This window comes from Bos grunniens, chromosome X (assembly GCF_055505025.1).
Source record: "Bos grunniens cultivar Pamir isolate PY7600 chromosome X, Bosgru_T2T1.0, whole genome shotgun sequence".
Lineage (NCBI taxonomy): Eukaryota > Metazoa > Chordata > Mammalia > Artiodactyla > Bovidae > Bos > Bos grunniens.
This window is the reverse complement of record NC_141194.1, coordinates 36,110,968-36,128,269: the sequence shown is the minus strand read 5'-3', so window position 1 is coordinate 36,128,269 and position 17,302 is coordinate 36,110,968. Positions and strand designations below refer to the sequence as shown.

The window sequence follows — 17,302 nt, the reverse complement described above, 5'->3', positions numbered from 1 at the left end:
GAAGCCTCTAGGTTATATCAGGCTAGCCTATGCCCAGCCGATGACCAACACTGCATATCCACATGGGTTCCCACCCCTGGGTGGCCTCCACTCCAGAAGACCTCACTCGTGAGTGACACAGACTCATCGCTGGAGATGATCCCATCCCAGGTGACATTGTCCCAGGCCAGGAGTTCACCATCGGAGACGCCTATGCCTTGTCCACTGGAGATGACACCCAAGGGCCAGGGCACCATGTTGGAGATGTAGCTGCTCACCCAGATGGCTTGCTCTCCAGTTCACATTGTGGAACACTGCAATGTGGACTGAGACGTTCCAGAAACAATGGACTAAGTGCACTGCCTGATGGCACCAGAGGACGAGCCGCTATGATGTTATATGGCGGAACTTGCTAGGTGCTGGCTAGCTGACCCAACCCTAGACCAAGAGGCCCGTCAGACTGCCAGTCATTTCTCAGGTCAAAAGGTGCACCCCAAAACAGACAGCGCTGCTGCCTACAAATACTGAAGGCCGTTCATGTCCTCACCTCCTAACTCTGCTGTCTCAGCATCACAGGCTGGACTGTACTCTAAGCACCTGGGTTGCTTTGTTTTGTTTGCCTGCACTGGGTCTTAGCTGCAGTATGTGGGATCTCGTTCCCCAACCAGGGACTGAACCCAGGCCCCCTGCACTGGGAGCTTGGAGTTGCAGCCACTGGGCTACTAGGAAAATCCCCTGAGTTGTTTTTTTGTTTGTTTTTAATGTTTTTTTATTGTAACATAATTGTCTGATCTTAAGCTGTTGATTGCCAAGGCATCCACATCACAGACAGCTGTCTTAAATAAACACAGTGCCAGCTACCAGACTAGATGAGAACCAGGCTTCCCCATCACAGAAGTTTCCTTTGTTTTAGAGATCACTGGATGACTAGGATAACTGCCATCTGACCACTTGGTTTTCCCTTCTGACATTTTAATTCACGCTCCTGTTTTAAATTCACCAAGAAAGACTAAATCTGTGACACGCTAGACATCCCATCCTAGACCCCAACAAAAGCGACCCAGGCGGCACGTGTACTCACTTTCTACCCATGATCTGGCTGTGCAGCCCGATGCATGCCGTGCGGCCTCCAGCACCTGTGAGTAATAAGCCATATTTTCTTTACAAAGTTCCCTAAGGGTTGTTGCTGAGACACCTCTTGCAATCATAATAAGAACCACAAGGCGGGGTGGAGCGGGGGGTTGGGTGGGGGTGAGGTGGTGAAATCACAATGAAAAACGTGGAAGTGTTAGTCGTTCAGTCCTGTCAGACTCTGTGCGACCCCACTGACATTAGCCGGCCAGGCTCCTCTGTCCATTGGATTCTCCAGGCCAGAATACTGGAGTAGATAGCCATTCCCTTCTCCAGAGAATCTTCCAGATGCAGGGATCGAACCTGAGTCCTTTACTCCCAAATATGGATGGACAAATATTACCAGATATTTGACAGAAGTGAAAGAGATCATGATGAATAAATAGAACGATTTCTGGAGAAAAAGACAAATATACTACAGGAAACAAGAGAACATTACCAAACAATCCAAATTCATATTCTCAGAACTGTAAAAATGACAGTGGGTCTATAAAATGGGAACAGGGTGCTATAAAAGGGAGTAATTAGAGAATAAGAGAAAGTCCTTGGAAAAAAAAGTATTACGGCAAAATTAAAAATTGTGGATGCGAAGTACTCAGCTCAAAGCAGCTCTGCCACACCCTGGCTTGGATAGACAGTGGTCTCGCCCTGGCCACACCCTGGCTTGGATAGACAGTGGTCTCGCCCTGGCCACACCCTGGCTTGGATAGACAGTGGTCTCGCCCTGGCCACACCCTGGCTTGGATAGACAGTGGTCTCGCCCTGGCCACACCCTGGCTTGGATAGACAGTGGTCTCGCCCTGGCCACACCCTGGCTTGGATAGACAGTGGTCTCGCCCTGGCCACACCCTGGCTTGGATAGACAGTGGTCTCGCCCTGGCCACACCCTGGCTTTGTTAGACAGTGGTCGTGCCCTGGCCACAGATCCCGCCCACCCACGTGACCTCTTCCTGAACGAATCGCCAGCTCAGGCACTGACCCTTGCCCAACAGACGCCATTACCGGTCCATCCCAGAGGCCACACCCAGCCACCTGTCATCTGGCCCGGAGCCCGCCTCCGGCCACCCACATTGTCCACCATGGGAAGGTTCCCAGGAGCCCTCTGGCGCCCCCGCCCCCGCCCCCGCCCCCGCCGATTCCTGCCCCGAAGACGCCTCGTCCCAGCCGCCATTCCTTGGGTCGGGGAGTGGCCTGCCATGCTGCCCACATCGCCCTCACAGGAGCGTCAGAACTACCGCCCCGAGTGTGAGGCCGCGCTCAACAGCCACACCACCCTGGAGTTTCACGCCTCCTTCCAGTGCCTGGCCGTGGCCTTCTACCTCGACCATGATGACGTGGGCTTGAAGCATTTCTCCCACTTCTTCCTGCTCCGCTCCAACGAGCACAGCAAGACAGCCGAGAGCCTGATGTTCCTGCAGATCCAGCGTGGGGGCCGCATCTGCTTCCTCGACATCAGAAAGCCTGAGACCCAACAGTGGAAGAGCGGACTCCAGGCCATGCTAGACACCCTTTACCTGGAGAAGTGCGTCAACCAGAGCCTGCTGGACCTGTACCAGCTGGCCACTAACAGCAGCGACGCCCATCTGTGCAACTTCTTGGAGACCGGCTACCTGGACCAGCAGGACAAGTTCATCAAGGAGCTGGGGGACCATGTCAGCAACCTGAGCAACGTGGGGTCCCCGGAAGGCAGCCTGGCAGACTACATCCTTGACAAGCTCACCGTGGGCGACAGCAACAAGGAGGACTGAGCCTGGACTGGACTTTCCCCCGAGACCTGGGTGACTGCCCAAGGTCACCCTGCCTGCCATGCAGACTGCAGTATTGCTCTTGCAGAATAAGTTCACAGAAAAGTTCACTTAAGTTTTCCTTCTTTCATTGTTGCCAGTTCTTCCAATAAACTGCTTCCTAAAGAAATAAAGGTCCCTTGTTGATTCATGCGTGCAAACCCTTAACCTTTCAAGTTTTAAAACAGGTATCCAGGAGTTTCTTGAGCTACCAATGCCCTGTCCACAGGCAGCTCAAGATCTGCACAGAGGGAGGGAAGAAGGGGACCCATAGGACCCTGAACAATACAAAATGTACCTTCCCCTAATAAACAATGTGGTACATGGGGTGAGTGTGGGTGAGGTGAGGCTCTGGTGAATGTGGGTGACTGTGAATAGATGAGCTATAAAAATATGGCCTGAAAATCATGATTGGTGTAGATCTCCAGAAACAGTGAAGGGACTGGGATTGGGAAGGGAACAAAATAAAGGGGTCTTCAGTTGGTTTGAAGCAGACTTCTGGGTAGCAAGATGGTGGCCCTGGATGCTGGCATAGCAGAGTCCCTCTCTGACAAGCTCACCCTAGGCTACAGTGACAATCTAAGGGTGGCAGGGCTGGCTTTCCTAGAGACACACTTCCTGTGGTCAGTTGAGCATGGATGCTACCCTTATAAAACATCCCCGTGTGATTTTTACTTGAACTGTACCACCCTGTGATAAAGTAACGTGGTACCACTCAAAATTTACCTCATTTCCATTGAGGGTGAATCTATGTAGCCATTCTACAGTGAAAAATATAAGCTCTTAAATGAAGGTCAATTTGTGATACTGAATATAAAGTAAAATGAATCCCCCTGAATATGAAGTCACTGGTACTGGCTGTATTGAGGAATGTAGTGTGGGAAGGGTTGAAGCTGGGAGGTATCACAGCTGGTCCAGGTGAAAGACAATGGTGGTTGAACTGGAGTGGAGGATGAAGAAATGAAGAGATGTAGACACATTGCAGATGGATTGGGATACATCAGCAAGGTTTCTTCGTGGACCAGAGATGAAGAGTGAGATATGAAGAAATTAATCTAATTTAGCCTGGGTTGATGGTGGTGCCATTTTATCAATTTGAGGTCTTTTGCCAGGGGCACAGCTGGGATGGAAGGTTGGAGAAGGCATGTCATGTAAAATCTGAGATGCATATTAGACATCCAAGTGGAACTGTCATACAGGTAGCCAGAAAAATGAACCTGGAGTTCAGAGTGGATGTGGATGTCAGCTTTAGAAATAGACCTATGGGAAATATCATGATCCCTATATAGATTGTGTGTGGTCATGGGAGTGGAAAACCTCACTGGAGAGTGGACTAGGAGTGTGGCAGAGCCTAAGCCCTGGGTAACGAACATGTAGAAGCAGGGCTGAGGTGATGAAACGCCCAGAGGGGTGCTGACCTCACCTTGACCATTAGCTCACTGCAGACTGTGCCCACCTGTGCCCACACCCCGTGGCCCCAAATCAGCCTGTTTGTGACCTCACTGTGGCCTCCTGGGATCTGCTTTCAGAATGGGGAGAAGACTGAACTTTTTATCTTCTTGTAACTATGCAGAAATAAATTTTCCAGTTTAAAAAAAAAAAAGATTTCTTAAGAAAATGATAAGGACTTGCCTGTTGGTCCAGTAGTTAAGAAACTGCCTTCCAACACAGGGGATATGGGTTCGATCTCTGGTCCGGGAATTATGATGCCACATGCCTCAGAAGAACTAAGGCCATGCGCAGCAACACAGACAAAGGACAGCAAAAAAAAAAAAAAATCTTTATTTTTTTCCTCTTCCCCTTTAAAAATTCAGCCTCTCAGTCAACTCTATTGGATCAGATGAAGTCTCTACACATGTAAACCCTAATATCCTAACAAAAACACTCAAAATATGTTTCTTCTGTGCCTAGGTGTGGTTAATAAGGCAAAAGGTAAAATTGTACAGATCTTGCCTGCCTTATGGTCCTTGATAAGACATGGTCCTCAGATTGACACATGGTCAGTCTGAGTCTCCCTAAAGTTTGCAAACTGCTTTGAATATTTCAAATATTTACAAATATTCCTCCCTGTAGCTTAGACATGACCCTGGTTTAGTCCCAGGGTCAGGGAGATCCCTGGGAGAAGGGAATGTCTACCCACTCCAGTGTTCTTGCCTGGAGAATTCCATGAACAGAGTAGCCTAGCAGGCTCCAATCCATGGGGTCGCAAACGGTCGGACTCGACTGAGTAACTAACACTTTCATTTTCCTCTCTCTGACAATGTCTCAGATCCTACATATGTCAATTAACTGTTCTCCTCTAGATAGAAGCAAGCACCAGGTGAGTAGCTGTTCATCTCTATAACTAGAAATTGACTTTTAGGTTGTGCTAGGGCTCCATTACTGCGCAGGCTCTTCTCTAGTTGCGGTATGTGGGTTCCTTAGAGTGGTGGCTTCGCCTGTTGCACACCACAGGCACGAGGCGCTTGGACTTCAGTAGTAGTGGCACATGGGCTCAGCAGTCGTGGTTCCCCGGCTCTAGAGCACAGGTTCAGTAGTTGTGATGCGCAGGCTGAGGTGCTCTGCGAAATGTGAGATCTTCCTGGATCAGGGATCAAACCCAGGTCTCCTGTTTGGCAGAAGGATTCTTTACCACTGAGCCACCAGGGAAGCCTAAAGATCCTTCTTGCTCCCCAGTTTTGGAGAAACAGTTTGGTGTCGTGGATTCTTCCCCACAGATGGCCTGGGTTCAAATGCCATTCTAGCCACTTACTAAATTGAAGGCATTGGGGAATGTGAATTAACTTCTCTGTGCCTCTGTTTTCTCATATGTAAAATAGGGATCAAAAAACTATGGCTTAAAAGAGTAGATTGTTTATTATATTGAAAATGTTTAATTTCAATTTAAACATATTTAAAATTTGTATCTTTTCAATTGCCCTCAGGCAGGGCAGTATCAAATGAAACAAGTTCCCAAAGGGCTAGATGACCAAGGTCAACCTAGGGCATTCGTACATGTACACTCTCTACCTCAGATCTGATATAATTGGCAGCGGGGGGAGAATATGTAGGTCACAGCTTTCTGTATCTGCCTGAATGCCCTATTCCCTTACTGGGGGAAGATCTAACAAAGTTAAATGCCTAAGTGACTTTCTCACCAGAAAAAGTAGACACTAAAGTACTCCTAGGTCAAGCCTGCCCTCTCCAAGTTGTGCTATGACAATGGCGAGACAAACTTGAACCAGAAGTCCCTGAAGAAATTCTACAAAAGGTAAGAGCTGATGCTTGAGTTGTGGGGAGGCCAGGAAGAGCCAGGACCGCCAACCCAGTAGGAGGAAACTCCAGCCCGGTGCCAAGTGTCAGAACTGAAAAAGCAATAAGCTTTAAAGAGGCATGTGAAGTATAAAGCCTCTGAGAACCACCTTTATTAAATGCCAAGTAATCCAACGTCAGTAGTGTAGCGTTAGTGGTTCAGTGATGTCCCATTCTTTACGACCTCATGGACTGTAGCCCACCAGGCTCCTCTGTCCATGGGATTCTCCATGCAGGGATACTGGAGTGGGTAGCCATTCCCTTTTCCAGAAGATCTTCCTTACCCAGGGATCCAACCTGGGTCTCCTGCATTGCAGGCAGATTCTCTACCTACCATCTGAGGTTCCAGGGAAGCCCCTTATCAAACTTATCAATATCAATAAAATACTCCAATACTGCCGGTACAAAAGCCAGGGGCCAGAGATTATTGTTTGCATGGGATCTGAGACTCATTGACTAAATTGTACACGATGTATGTTCCACAGTGCCAAATTCTTATACTTTTACTTACAATCTTATTTGGAGACTTTTGCTGGTTTATAATTCTAGACCTAAAAGATCCCTTTTACTGCATACCACTCAGTCCTGAGGCCTAGGAACTGTTGCCTTTGAATGAGATGATCCAGAGACTAATATGAAAGAACTCTATTGTTGGATGGTGCTCCCACAAGGATCGAAGAATGCCCGCACCATCTTCTCGGCAAGCCTTAGCCAAGGACTTAAGGGACTGGCAATTAAATCAAAGAGTTGTACTGCAATATATGAATAATATACCTAATGGCCAGTAAAACGAAGGAAGCTTCAGGACAAAATACAATCCTTACTTTCAACTTTCTGGCAGACTGGGGATATAAAGTGTCCATGGGAAAAGTGAAAACTTCTCAACCAACTGTAAAATATTTATGACAAAGAAACATATTCCAAATGGAAGGGACGGATTAGAGTGACGGCATCAACAACCAAAAGGCAATCCTGAGGATTCTTAGGAATGGCTGGGCTTCGTTGTATTTGGATCCCTAAGTTTGGGATCATGGTAAACCCGTATGTGACGCTCTTAAAGGAAATAACAATGAGCCACTAAGATAGACTGCAGAATGCCATAAGGCCTTTCTGTACAATTCACTCAAGTCCATTCTAGCAGACCTGACCTGACAATACAGATACAGAAATGCTTACAAATGGGAGGAGCTTCATGGATGGGGGACTCTTTGGTATGCAGCAGTAACTCATCAGGAAGTCCTAGAAGCAGAACTCCTCCTCCAGGTATGTCTGCCCAGAAGGCAGAGCTAATAACCTGCATGAGAGCCCTGCACCTTGGAGCTAAGAAAAAGGCAACTCCTGCTACTCATTCTAAGTACACCTTCTCTGTGGTACAGGTATGTTGGGCCATATGAAAAGAGAGGCCTATGAACATCAGGAAGGAAAGGAATACACAGAGGAGATCCAGGACTTACTAGACTCTGTTAGAATGCTGGAAGAACCAGCCATCACTCACTCCCCAGGCCACCAAAAGATGGATAGTAATATAACTAATGGAAAAAATTTGGCCCATCATGCACGCATGCTAAGTCACTCAGTCATATCCAACTGTCTGCAACCCCATGGACTGTAGCCTCCCAGGCTCCTCTGTCCATGGGATTTCCCAGGCAAGAACACTGGAGTGGATTGCCATTTCGTCCTCCAGGGATCCTCCCGACCCAGGGATCAAATGCACCTCTCTCGTGTCTCCTGAGCTGGCAGGCGGGTTCTTTACCACTAGCATCACCTGGGAAATAATTTGGTCTGTCAGGCCACAGAAAATCAGCCAGAACCAAAACCCCAGGTCCTAAAACCCTAGCACTCATCCCACGTGTGGACCTATTGCTGTTTAAGCCTCAGTATTCAGTCATGGACCTAGAGAGCAGATGAATGGGGATGTTATGCTCAACATCACTAATTAGTAGAGCAATACAAATTGAAACTTACCATGAGGGCTTCCCTAGTGACCCAGTAGTTAAGAATATGCCTTGCAATGCAGGGGACACTGGTTCAATCCCCGGTTTGGGAAGATCTCACATGCTGCAGAGCAACTAGGCCCACGAGCCACAACTACTGAAACCCACGTGCCTAGAGCCCATGCTCTGCAACAAGAGAAGCCACTGAAATGAGAAACCCACCACACCACAGCTGGAGAGTAGCTCCCATGCAGCACAAATAGAGAAAGCCCTCACACAGCAAGAAAGACCCAGCACAGCCAAAATAAACAAATAAACAGACATTTCTCCAGAGAAGACATACAGATGGGCAAAAAGCTCATGAAAACATGCTCAATGTCGGTAATAATTAGAGAAATGCAAATCAAAACTACAACGATGTATCACCTCACACTGGTCAGAATGGCTATCATCAAAAAATTCTATAAACAATAAATGGTGGAGAGCGTGTGGAGAAAAGAGAACCCTCTTGCACTGTTGGTGGGAATGTAAATTGGTGCAGCCACAATGGAGAACAGTATGGAGGTTCCTTAAAAAACTAAAAATAGAACCACCATAGACTCAGAAACCCCACTACTGGGCATATACCCTGAGAAAACCATAATTCAAAGACACATGTACCCCAATGTTCAATGCAGGTCTGTTCACAATAGCCAAGACATGGAAGCAGCCTAAATGTCCAGTGACACAAAAACAGATAAACAAGATCTACATATATACAATGGAATATTACTCACCCACAAAAAGAAATACAATTAGGACATTTGAAGTGATGGGGATGGACCTAGAGTCTGTCATACAGAGTGAAGTAAGTCTGAAAGAGAAAAAAATCATGGTCTATTAATGCATATACATGGAATCTAGGAAAACGGTACTGCTGAACCCACTGCAGGGCAGAAATAGAAATGCAGTCATAAAGATGGACATGTGGACAAGAGGGGGAAGAGGGAGGGTGCCAACTGAGAAAGTAGCACAGACATATATACACTACCATGTGTAAAATAGACAGCTAGTGGCAAGCTGCTGTAGCACAGGGAGCTCAGCTTGGGGCTCTGGGATGGCTTAGAGGAGTGGGATGTGGTGTGGGAGGGAGGCTGAAGGGAGGGGATATATGGATGCATATAGCCGATTCACTTTGTTCTATAGCAGAAACAAACACAACATTGTAAAGCAATACATTCCACCCTCCCAAGAGAAAAGGAAACCATGGCTTCCAGCAGCACAAGTAGTTCAAATGGGCTGATTTGAGACTGGCCAATCAGCTGATTCCTCGAACCCCTTAAATTTCTCCTTCAACCTTGGGGTGAAGAACCAGATTTGAGAGCCTTGCCTCCTGTCTCCTTGTCAGCTGACCTCACAAGAAAACTTCCTTTTCTCAAAAGCCAATGCTATAGTATGGGGTTCTATGCACATCAGGCAGTGAGCCTTTCTTGGTAATAGATGCACGGTTAACCAGACGCATCAAGTGACATAGACACACACACATTTACCTATTTGTTTCATCACAGACTGCTTTGTTTTATACCATGGGTTGTCAAACTATGGCCTGCAAGCCAAATCCCGCCCACCATCTATTGTGTTACTTTTTTAATTTGTTAAAGATGATGTTTTTTGAGAGTCCCTTCGACTGCAAGGAGATCAGACCAGTCTGATTCTAAAGGAAATCAACCCTGGATATTCATTTTAAGGACTATTTCTGAAACTCCAATATTCTGGCCACCTGATGCAAAGAACTGACTCACTGGAAAACACCCTGATGCTGGGAAAGATGGAAGGCAAAAGGAGAAGGGGGAGACAGAGGAAGAGATGGTTGGATGGCATCACTGACTCAATGGTCATGAATTTGAACAAACTCTGGGAGACAGTGGGAGGAAAGAGGAGCCTGACATACTACAATCCTTGGGGTCGCAAAGAGTTGGACATGACTTACTGACTAAACAACAACACTTTTAAGAGAAGTTTTAGGCTGATAGCAAAATTGAGAGAAAGGAACCGAGATATTCCCAGGCCACATATTCCCTGGCCCCACATATGCATAATGTATGCCACACTCAACATCCAGAAACAGAGTGGTAAATTTGTTACAACTGATGAACCTACAATGATACATCATAATCACCCAAAGGCCACAGTTTATGTTAGGATTCCTTATTGGTGGTGTACATTCTATGGGCTTGGACAAATGTATAGGGACATGTACTCCTGATTATAGTCATGTACAGACTTTTCAGTGCCCTAAAAAATATCCTCTTCACATATTCTGTACTCCTCCCCTCTCAACCACTAATCTTTTTACTGTCTCCATATTTCTTACATTGAGATATAATTGACATATACCAATGATTTCAGGTATATAACATAATGGTTAGATATCTGTATATGTTGTGAAAAGATCCCAAGTAGTTGACATCCATTACCATACAATAGTTACAAATGTTTTAGTTGTGATAAGAACTTTTTAGGCTTACTGTACTAGGAACTTGCAAATATACAATAGTGTTATTAATGACAGGCACCATGCCATACATTATAACCCATGACTTATAACCTGAAGATTTTGTCTTCTGCTTCCTTAACCCATTTTGCTGACCTTGACCCCCTCACCTTTGCTCTGGCAATTACCAATCTCTCCTCTACGAGTTTTGGTTTTTGCTTGTTGTTCTTGTTTTAGATCTCGCATATAAAGGAGATACATATACAGATACATATATGGTATCTGTCTTTCTTAGTCTGACTTATTTCATTTCACCTAATGCCTTCCATTTGAGGTATTTCAAATCCTAAAAGATAATGCTGTGAAAATGCTGCACTCACTATACCAACAAATTTGGAAAACTCAGCAGTGGCCACAGGACTAGAAAAGGTCAGTATTGATTCCAATCTCAAAGAAAGGCAATGCCAAAGAATGCTCAAACTACCGCATGATTGCACTCATCTCACACGCTAGTAAAGTAATGCTCAAAATTCTCCAAGCGAGGCTTTAGCAGTACATGAACCGTGAACTTCCAAATGTTCAAGCTGGTTTTAGAAAAGGCAGAGGAACCAGAGATCAAATTGCCAACATCTGCTGGATCATCAAAAAGGCAAGAGAGTTCCAGAAAAACATCTATTTCTGCTTTATTGACTATGCCAAAACCTTTGACTGTGTGGATCACAATAAGTTGTGGAAAATTCTTCAAGAGATGGAAATACCAAATCACCTGACCTGCCTCTTGAGAAACTGATATGCAGGTCAGGAAGCAACAGTCAGAACTGGACATGGAACAACAGACTGGTTCCAAATACGAAAAGGAGTACGTCAAGGGTGTATATTGTCACCCTGCTTACTGAACTTCTACATCATGAGAAACACTGGGCTGCAAGAAGCACAAGCTGGAATCAAGATTGCTGGGAGAAATATCAATAACTTCAGATATGCAGATGATACCACCCTTATGGCAGAAAGTGAAGAGGAAATAAAGAGCCTCTTGATGAAAGTGAAAGAGGAGAGTGAAAAAGTTGGCTTAAAGCTCAACATTCAGAAAACTAAGATCACGGCATCTGGTCCCATCACTTCATGGCAAATAGATGGGGAAACAGTGTAAACAGTGGCAGACTTTATTTTTCTGGGCTCCAAAATAACTTCAGATGGTGACTGCAGCTATGAAATTAAAAGATGCTTACTCCTTGGAAGGAAAGTTATGACTAACCTAGATAGCATATTCAAAAGGAGAGACATTACTTTGCCAACAAAGGTCCATCTAGTCAAGACTATGGTTTTTCCAGTAGTCACGTATTGATGTGAGAGTTGGACTGTGAAGAAAGCTGAGCACCGAAGAATTGATGCTTTTGAACTGTGGTGTTGGAGAAGACTCTTGAGAGTCCCGTTGAGTGCTGGGAGATCCAACCAGTCCATCCTAAAGGAGATCAGTCCTGGGTGTTCATTGGAAGGATTGATGCTGAAGCTGAAACTCCAATCCTTTGGCCACCTCATGCAAAGAGCTGACTCATTGGAAAAGACACTAATGCTGGGAGGAATTGGGGCCAGGAGGAAAAGGGGATGACAGAGGATAAAATGGCTGGATTGCATCACCGACTTGATGGACATGAGTTTGGATAAACTCCAGGAGTTGGTGATGGACAGGGAAGCCTGGCCTGCTGTGATTCATGGGGTCACAAAGAGTTGGACACGACTGAGTGACTGAACTGAACTGATGATAAGTGATGCTGAATACTTTTTATGTACCTCTTAGCCATCTGTATGTCTACTTTGCAGAAACATCAATTCAGATCTTCTGTAAGTTTTAGTAATCAATTTTTTTTTTTTTGCTATTTTGGAGATTAACCCCTTATCACAGGAGTCCTCAACCTCCAGTCCGAGCAGCAGCAGCATTAGATTAGAAATAAAGTTCACAAAATATGTAATGTGCTTGAATCATCCTGAAACCATCCCCCCACACCCAGTCCATGAAAAAATTGTCTTCCACAAAACTGGTCCCTGGTGCCAAAAAGACTTGGGACCACTGCCTTATCACATTTATCATTTGCCAATATTTTCTCCCATTCAATAGGTTGCCTTTTTATTTTGTTGATAGTTTTACTTTGCCATGCAGGAGTCTTTTAGTTTCATGTAGTCCCACCTATTTATTTTTGCTTTTCTTGCCTTCACTTTAGTGTCAAATACAAAACCTCACCTCCAAGACTAATGGCAAGGAGTTTACTAATGCCTCTGTTTTCTCCTACAACTGTTATGGCTGCAGTCTTACGTTCAAGTCTTTAATCCATTTTGCATTGATTTTGGTGTATGGTGTAAAATAGCGGTCCAGATTCATTGTTTTCCATGTGGACGTCCTGTTTCCCCAATACCATTTACTGCAGAGATTGTCTTTTCTCTATGTATATTTCTGGCTCCTTTGCATAAACTAATTAAATCGGGTTTATTTCTGGGCTCTATTTTCCACCATTGATCTGTGTGTCCGTTTTTATGCCAATACCATACTGTTCTCGTTAATGTTCCATACTTTTGTCTCTTCTAGATTGTGATACATTTGGAATCATACAGTATATATAGCCTTCCTAGATTGGCTTCTTTCACTTAGTAAGATGCATTTATGTCTTCTCCATATCTTTCCATATCTTGATACCTCATTTCTCTTTAGTGCTGATTAGTATTCCACTGTCTGATTGTATCAAAATTTGTTTTATCTCTACACGTATGGAAGGACACCTTGGTATTGTGAATAAAGCTGCTACAAACATCTGCATGCAGGTTTTTGTGTTACCGTCCCTGATGACATACGATATGAGCATCTTTTCATATGCTTGTTTGCCATTTGTGTATCTTCTTTGATGAGCACTTAAGGTCTCGGTCCCATTTTAAAACTACACTGCTTGTTTTCTTATTGTTAGGTTTTAAGAGTTATTTATCTATTTTGGATAACAATCCTTGATCATGTGTCTTCTGCAAATATTTTCTCCCAGTCTGTGCCTTGTCTTCTCATTCTTTTAATATTGTCTTTCACAGGGCAGAAGTTTTTAATTTTAATCAAATACAGTTGGTCAATTACATACCCAAGGTCATCTGAGCTTTCTCCACTGTTCTTTTCTGGAAGCTTTATAACTTGACATTTTACATTTAGGTCTATGATCCATTTTAAATTAAATTTTATAAATGATGTACAGTGTGTGTCTTTTCTTTGCATGTGCATGTCCAGTTCTTTCAGCACCATTTCTTGAAAATACTATCTTTGCTCCATTGTATTGCCCTTTCTTCTTTGCTAAAGATCACTTCATCATATTTATATGGTTGTATTTCTGGACTCCCTGGTGGTGGTTTAGTATATCCATTTGGGGGTCCTAACACTGCTTGGAGATAAAGTGTGTGTGTTCTGTCGTGTCTGACTCTTTGCAACCCCATGGACTGCTCCTCTGTTCATGGAATTCTTTAGGCAAGAATACTGGAATGGGCTGCCATTCCTGTCTCCAAGGGATCTTCCCAACCCAGGGATCCAACCAATGTCTCCTGCATTGCAGGCAGATTCTTTACCTATTCCCTAGTTTATTCATTGAACTATCTGGCTATTCTTTCCCCAATATCATGCTGTCTCAACTACCATTGCTTTATAGTAAGTCTTGAGGTCGAGTAATGTCAGTTTTCCAATTTTATTGTTCTCCTTTAATAGTGTATTCGCTCTTCTGTTTCGTTTTTTCTGTTTGCCTCTGCTTACCAGTTTTAGAATAATTTTAGTGATATCCACACAATAACTTGCTGTGATTTTTACCATCTGCTTTTTTAATAAAATTTTACTGGAACTGACCCATGACCATTTATTTACATATAGCCTGTTACTGGGTTTATTCTACAAAGTCAGTAAGTAGGCGAGACAATGTCCACCAAGACAGCTACCAATCCCTTCCTACTTTCATTCAAATGTCCTGAATACAAATTCTAACACTTTTCCAAAATGAAAGAAGTTTTACTTTATATCAATTGATATATTGATATATTTATTGATAAATTGTATCAATTTACTTTATATCAAATTATATCAATTTACTTTATATCAATTATGCCACCTTGCACAAATAGTATTTATGGTTATTTTAAGCAAGATGCAACCAACCTTTGACTTCTTCTTTCCCAAGTTATTCATCTTTAATAGTTAGTAAAATTAATTGGCAGTGGTACTACACAGCATAGACAATGCATTTTAGCGATGTGTCCTCCGCCTACCTCTGTGACAATTTCAATAGAATACTTTTTGCATGGAACTTCCCAATTTGCATGTGTTCTACCTATTTATTTTCGCTAGAAGTTTAAGTTTCTAAATCTTATTTTATAGATGAAGAAATTAAAGATGCTAAGTGACTTGTGTGATGGTCCATCCATTTTCCCTAGAACATTCAAGTTGATGAGGTGGCTCTTAAGTTTTTGAACAACTTCTAGCCCACCTCTCTGTGAATGGCCCAACTTGCAGAGATTTCTGTTTTATGTTCTCAACACAAGGAAGTTTTTGGAGTTTGGATTGTGGCTTTTGGCCCTCATCTCTGATTATTTTTCCTGTCATGCTTGTTCAAAGAAAGGAAGAAGCCATATGAATGCTGTATATAAATGTTGCTGGGCCCTCCTCAGCAATACAAACTCACTGGGAACATAACACACTTCCAAATGTTACTAGGCAGGTTCTGAACTGATTAATTAGATAGAATATGCTTGGCTCTACTATCTCCAATTATGCATAGGGTCCTTCAGCCTTGAGCCTGGACACATGTAAGAAGGTGATTAGCTGGATATCACAGGAAGTACACATACGGTTGCCCACAGCTGCTTCCTAGTCCCCACACCGAGCAGTAGCAAGAGCGGGGGTAAATGCTTTTAGATCAGAGCAGGATGTGTGGAAGCTTCTGTCACAGGTTAGGACAGTACCCACAGGTGAGTAGAAAAACCTGGGAAGAACAAGGAAAATCCAAATCCAGCAGTTCATCAAAAATATGAGTTGATTCTCTCCAATTTCACTAATGACCGGCCAGAGTAGAAGTTGTCCCCCCTCTTATCTCCCCAGCTTTCTAAATTCACACAGCTGAATGTTTAAAAAGGAATCTAAAAACCAATCATGAATTAAAAATCATCAAATGTTTGAAGAAAACCTTGAAAAAATAAACTATCAAGAAGAAATATCAAACTGAATAAATGAAAAAAAGAGTCCTTATACTTAAAATATTACACAAGCTGAAAGTCAGAAACATTCTACAAAATAACCGGCTTATGATTCTGAAAAGTGGCAAGGCATGCAAGACAAGGAGAGACTCAAGAATTACGCCAGACTGAAGGAAGCTAACAGTCATGATAACTAACTGTAGCATGAGATTCTAATTGGGTCCTTTTACTGCATAAGCATTTGGGGGATAACTGGGAAAAACTTGAATGGCATCTGACTATTCGATGGTAGTAATGCATCACTGTTCATTCCTCAATTTTGCCTGTTGTAGCTACAGGAGAATTTCCATATTTTCACAAATTAGACACTAATGTATTTCAGCTGATGAAACATCAGGTCAACGACTTATTCTCCAATGGTTCAGAAACTACAAGTTCTTTGCACTATCCTTGCAACTTTTCTGAAACTTTGAGAATATTTCAAAATAAAAATACACACAAAAACCTTACTAACACCCAAAGATAAAGCATTAGTAGAGTAAGAACAGAACTTCAGAATAAGTACTCTTAATATACTCAGGCAGTAATGTATATATATATATATATATATATATATATATATATATATTTATATTTCATCAATAGAAATAAACTAGAGATCAGGAAAATGAAAATACTAATTGTTGGAATAAAAAGTACAATAAATAGAATAGTAGAATAGGCACTGCTGAATAGCAAATTAGAGAGATGGTTAAGTAATCAAAACAATCCTGCCGCAACACTATAGGACCAAGGGAGGACAGAAATGACAACCAGCTAGTAAAGGAAGAGAGAGGAAATTCTCAAAGAACTAATAGGTATAAAATATATGAGAAAATGAAATAATATTTAACAAGGCATATAACAGATTCCCAGAATGACGAACACAGGAGTTTGAGCCTTGATTTTTAGAAAACAGAGACTGAGACTCAGCTTAAATGCTGTTAAGATGCTGATTTTGTTAGAATGTGTGAACTCACAGCAATAAGGGTGAAAAAAAGGAAACATCAGGCACGGAAAGATGTGAAGAAATGTAATCCTATGTGTTTATCACGCTGGCCACTGCTTCCCAATGAGCCACAGTGACTCACCAGATCACTCACTGAACAGGCTTGTCTAGAGGTTTAGAATCTGAAAGCACTCCTCAGGTCACTTGGCAGTGTGGAAGAGGGTGGCATTGGTATTTATCTTACAGGCTCTCTCCAACCCCCATTTCTCATTGGTCAAAGCCCACCCCGAAGGGGCTTCTTCCACACATAAATGACACGTTATCCAGCCTCTCATCAGCCCCTCAGGAGACTAGTTTCTACACACTGTAGTCTGACTATTTCACTTGAATCAGAAAGTAGAGAGGTGAGAAGGACCTGGAGAGAGACAAGGAGTGGAGCTTTTCTGGGTTATTTCCCAGGAGCTGATTGCTGAAATTGTCTTATAGTCCCTTCTCAACAGCCATTACGTCACCAGGCAGA

General features: G+C 43.4%; 1 protein-coding gene and 1 long non-coding RNA gene across 7 annotated transcripts in view; one reads left to right on the top strand and one right to left on the bottom strand.

Annotated features, from left to right (window-relative positions):
* Positions 1 to 1,290: 1,290 nt before the first annotated feature.
* LOC147340131 (ferritin heavy chain-like) lies at positions 1,291 to 3,028 on the top strand. Its single transcript, XM_086387635.1, has one exon. It carries the CDS (start codon positions 2,190 to 2,192, stop codon positions 2,856 to 2,858), a length of 669 nt encoding a protein of 222 aa, XP_086243761.1. The 5' UTR covers positions 1,291 to 2,189; the 3' UTR covers positions 2,859 to 3,028.
* Positions 3,029 to 4,526: 1,498 nt separating this feature from the next.
* Positions 4,527 to 17,302, bottom strand: part of LOC147340119 (uncharacterized) — a 571,221-nt gene continuing 558,445 nt past the window's right edge. For all 6 annotated transcript variants that reach the window (XR_015158927.1, XR_015158929.1, XR_015158928.1 and 3 more), the window contains 2 exons: positions 8,896 to 8,972; positions 4,527 to 4,621 (listed from right to left, as the gene is read on the bottom strand). This is a non-coding gene — a long non-coding RNA (uncharacterized LOC147340119). The remainder of the gene's footprint in view (positions 4,622 to 8,895; positions 8,973 to 17,302) is intronic.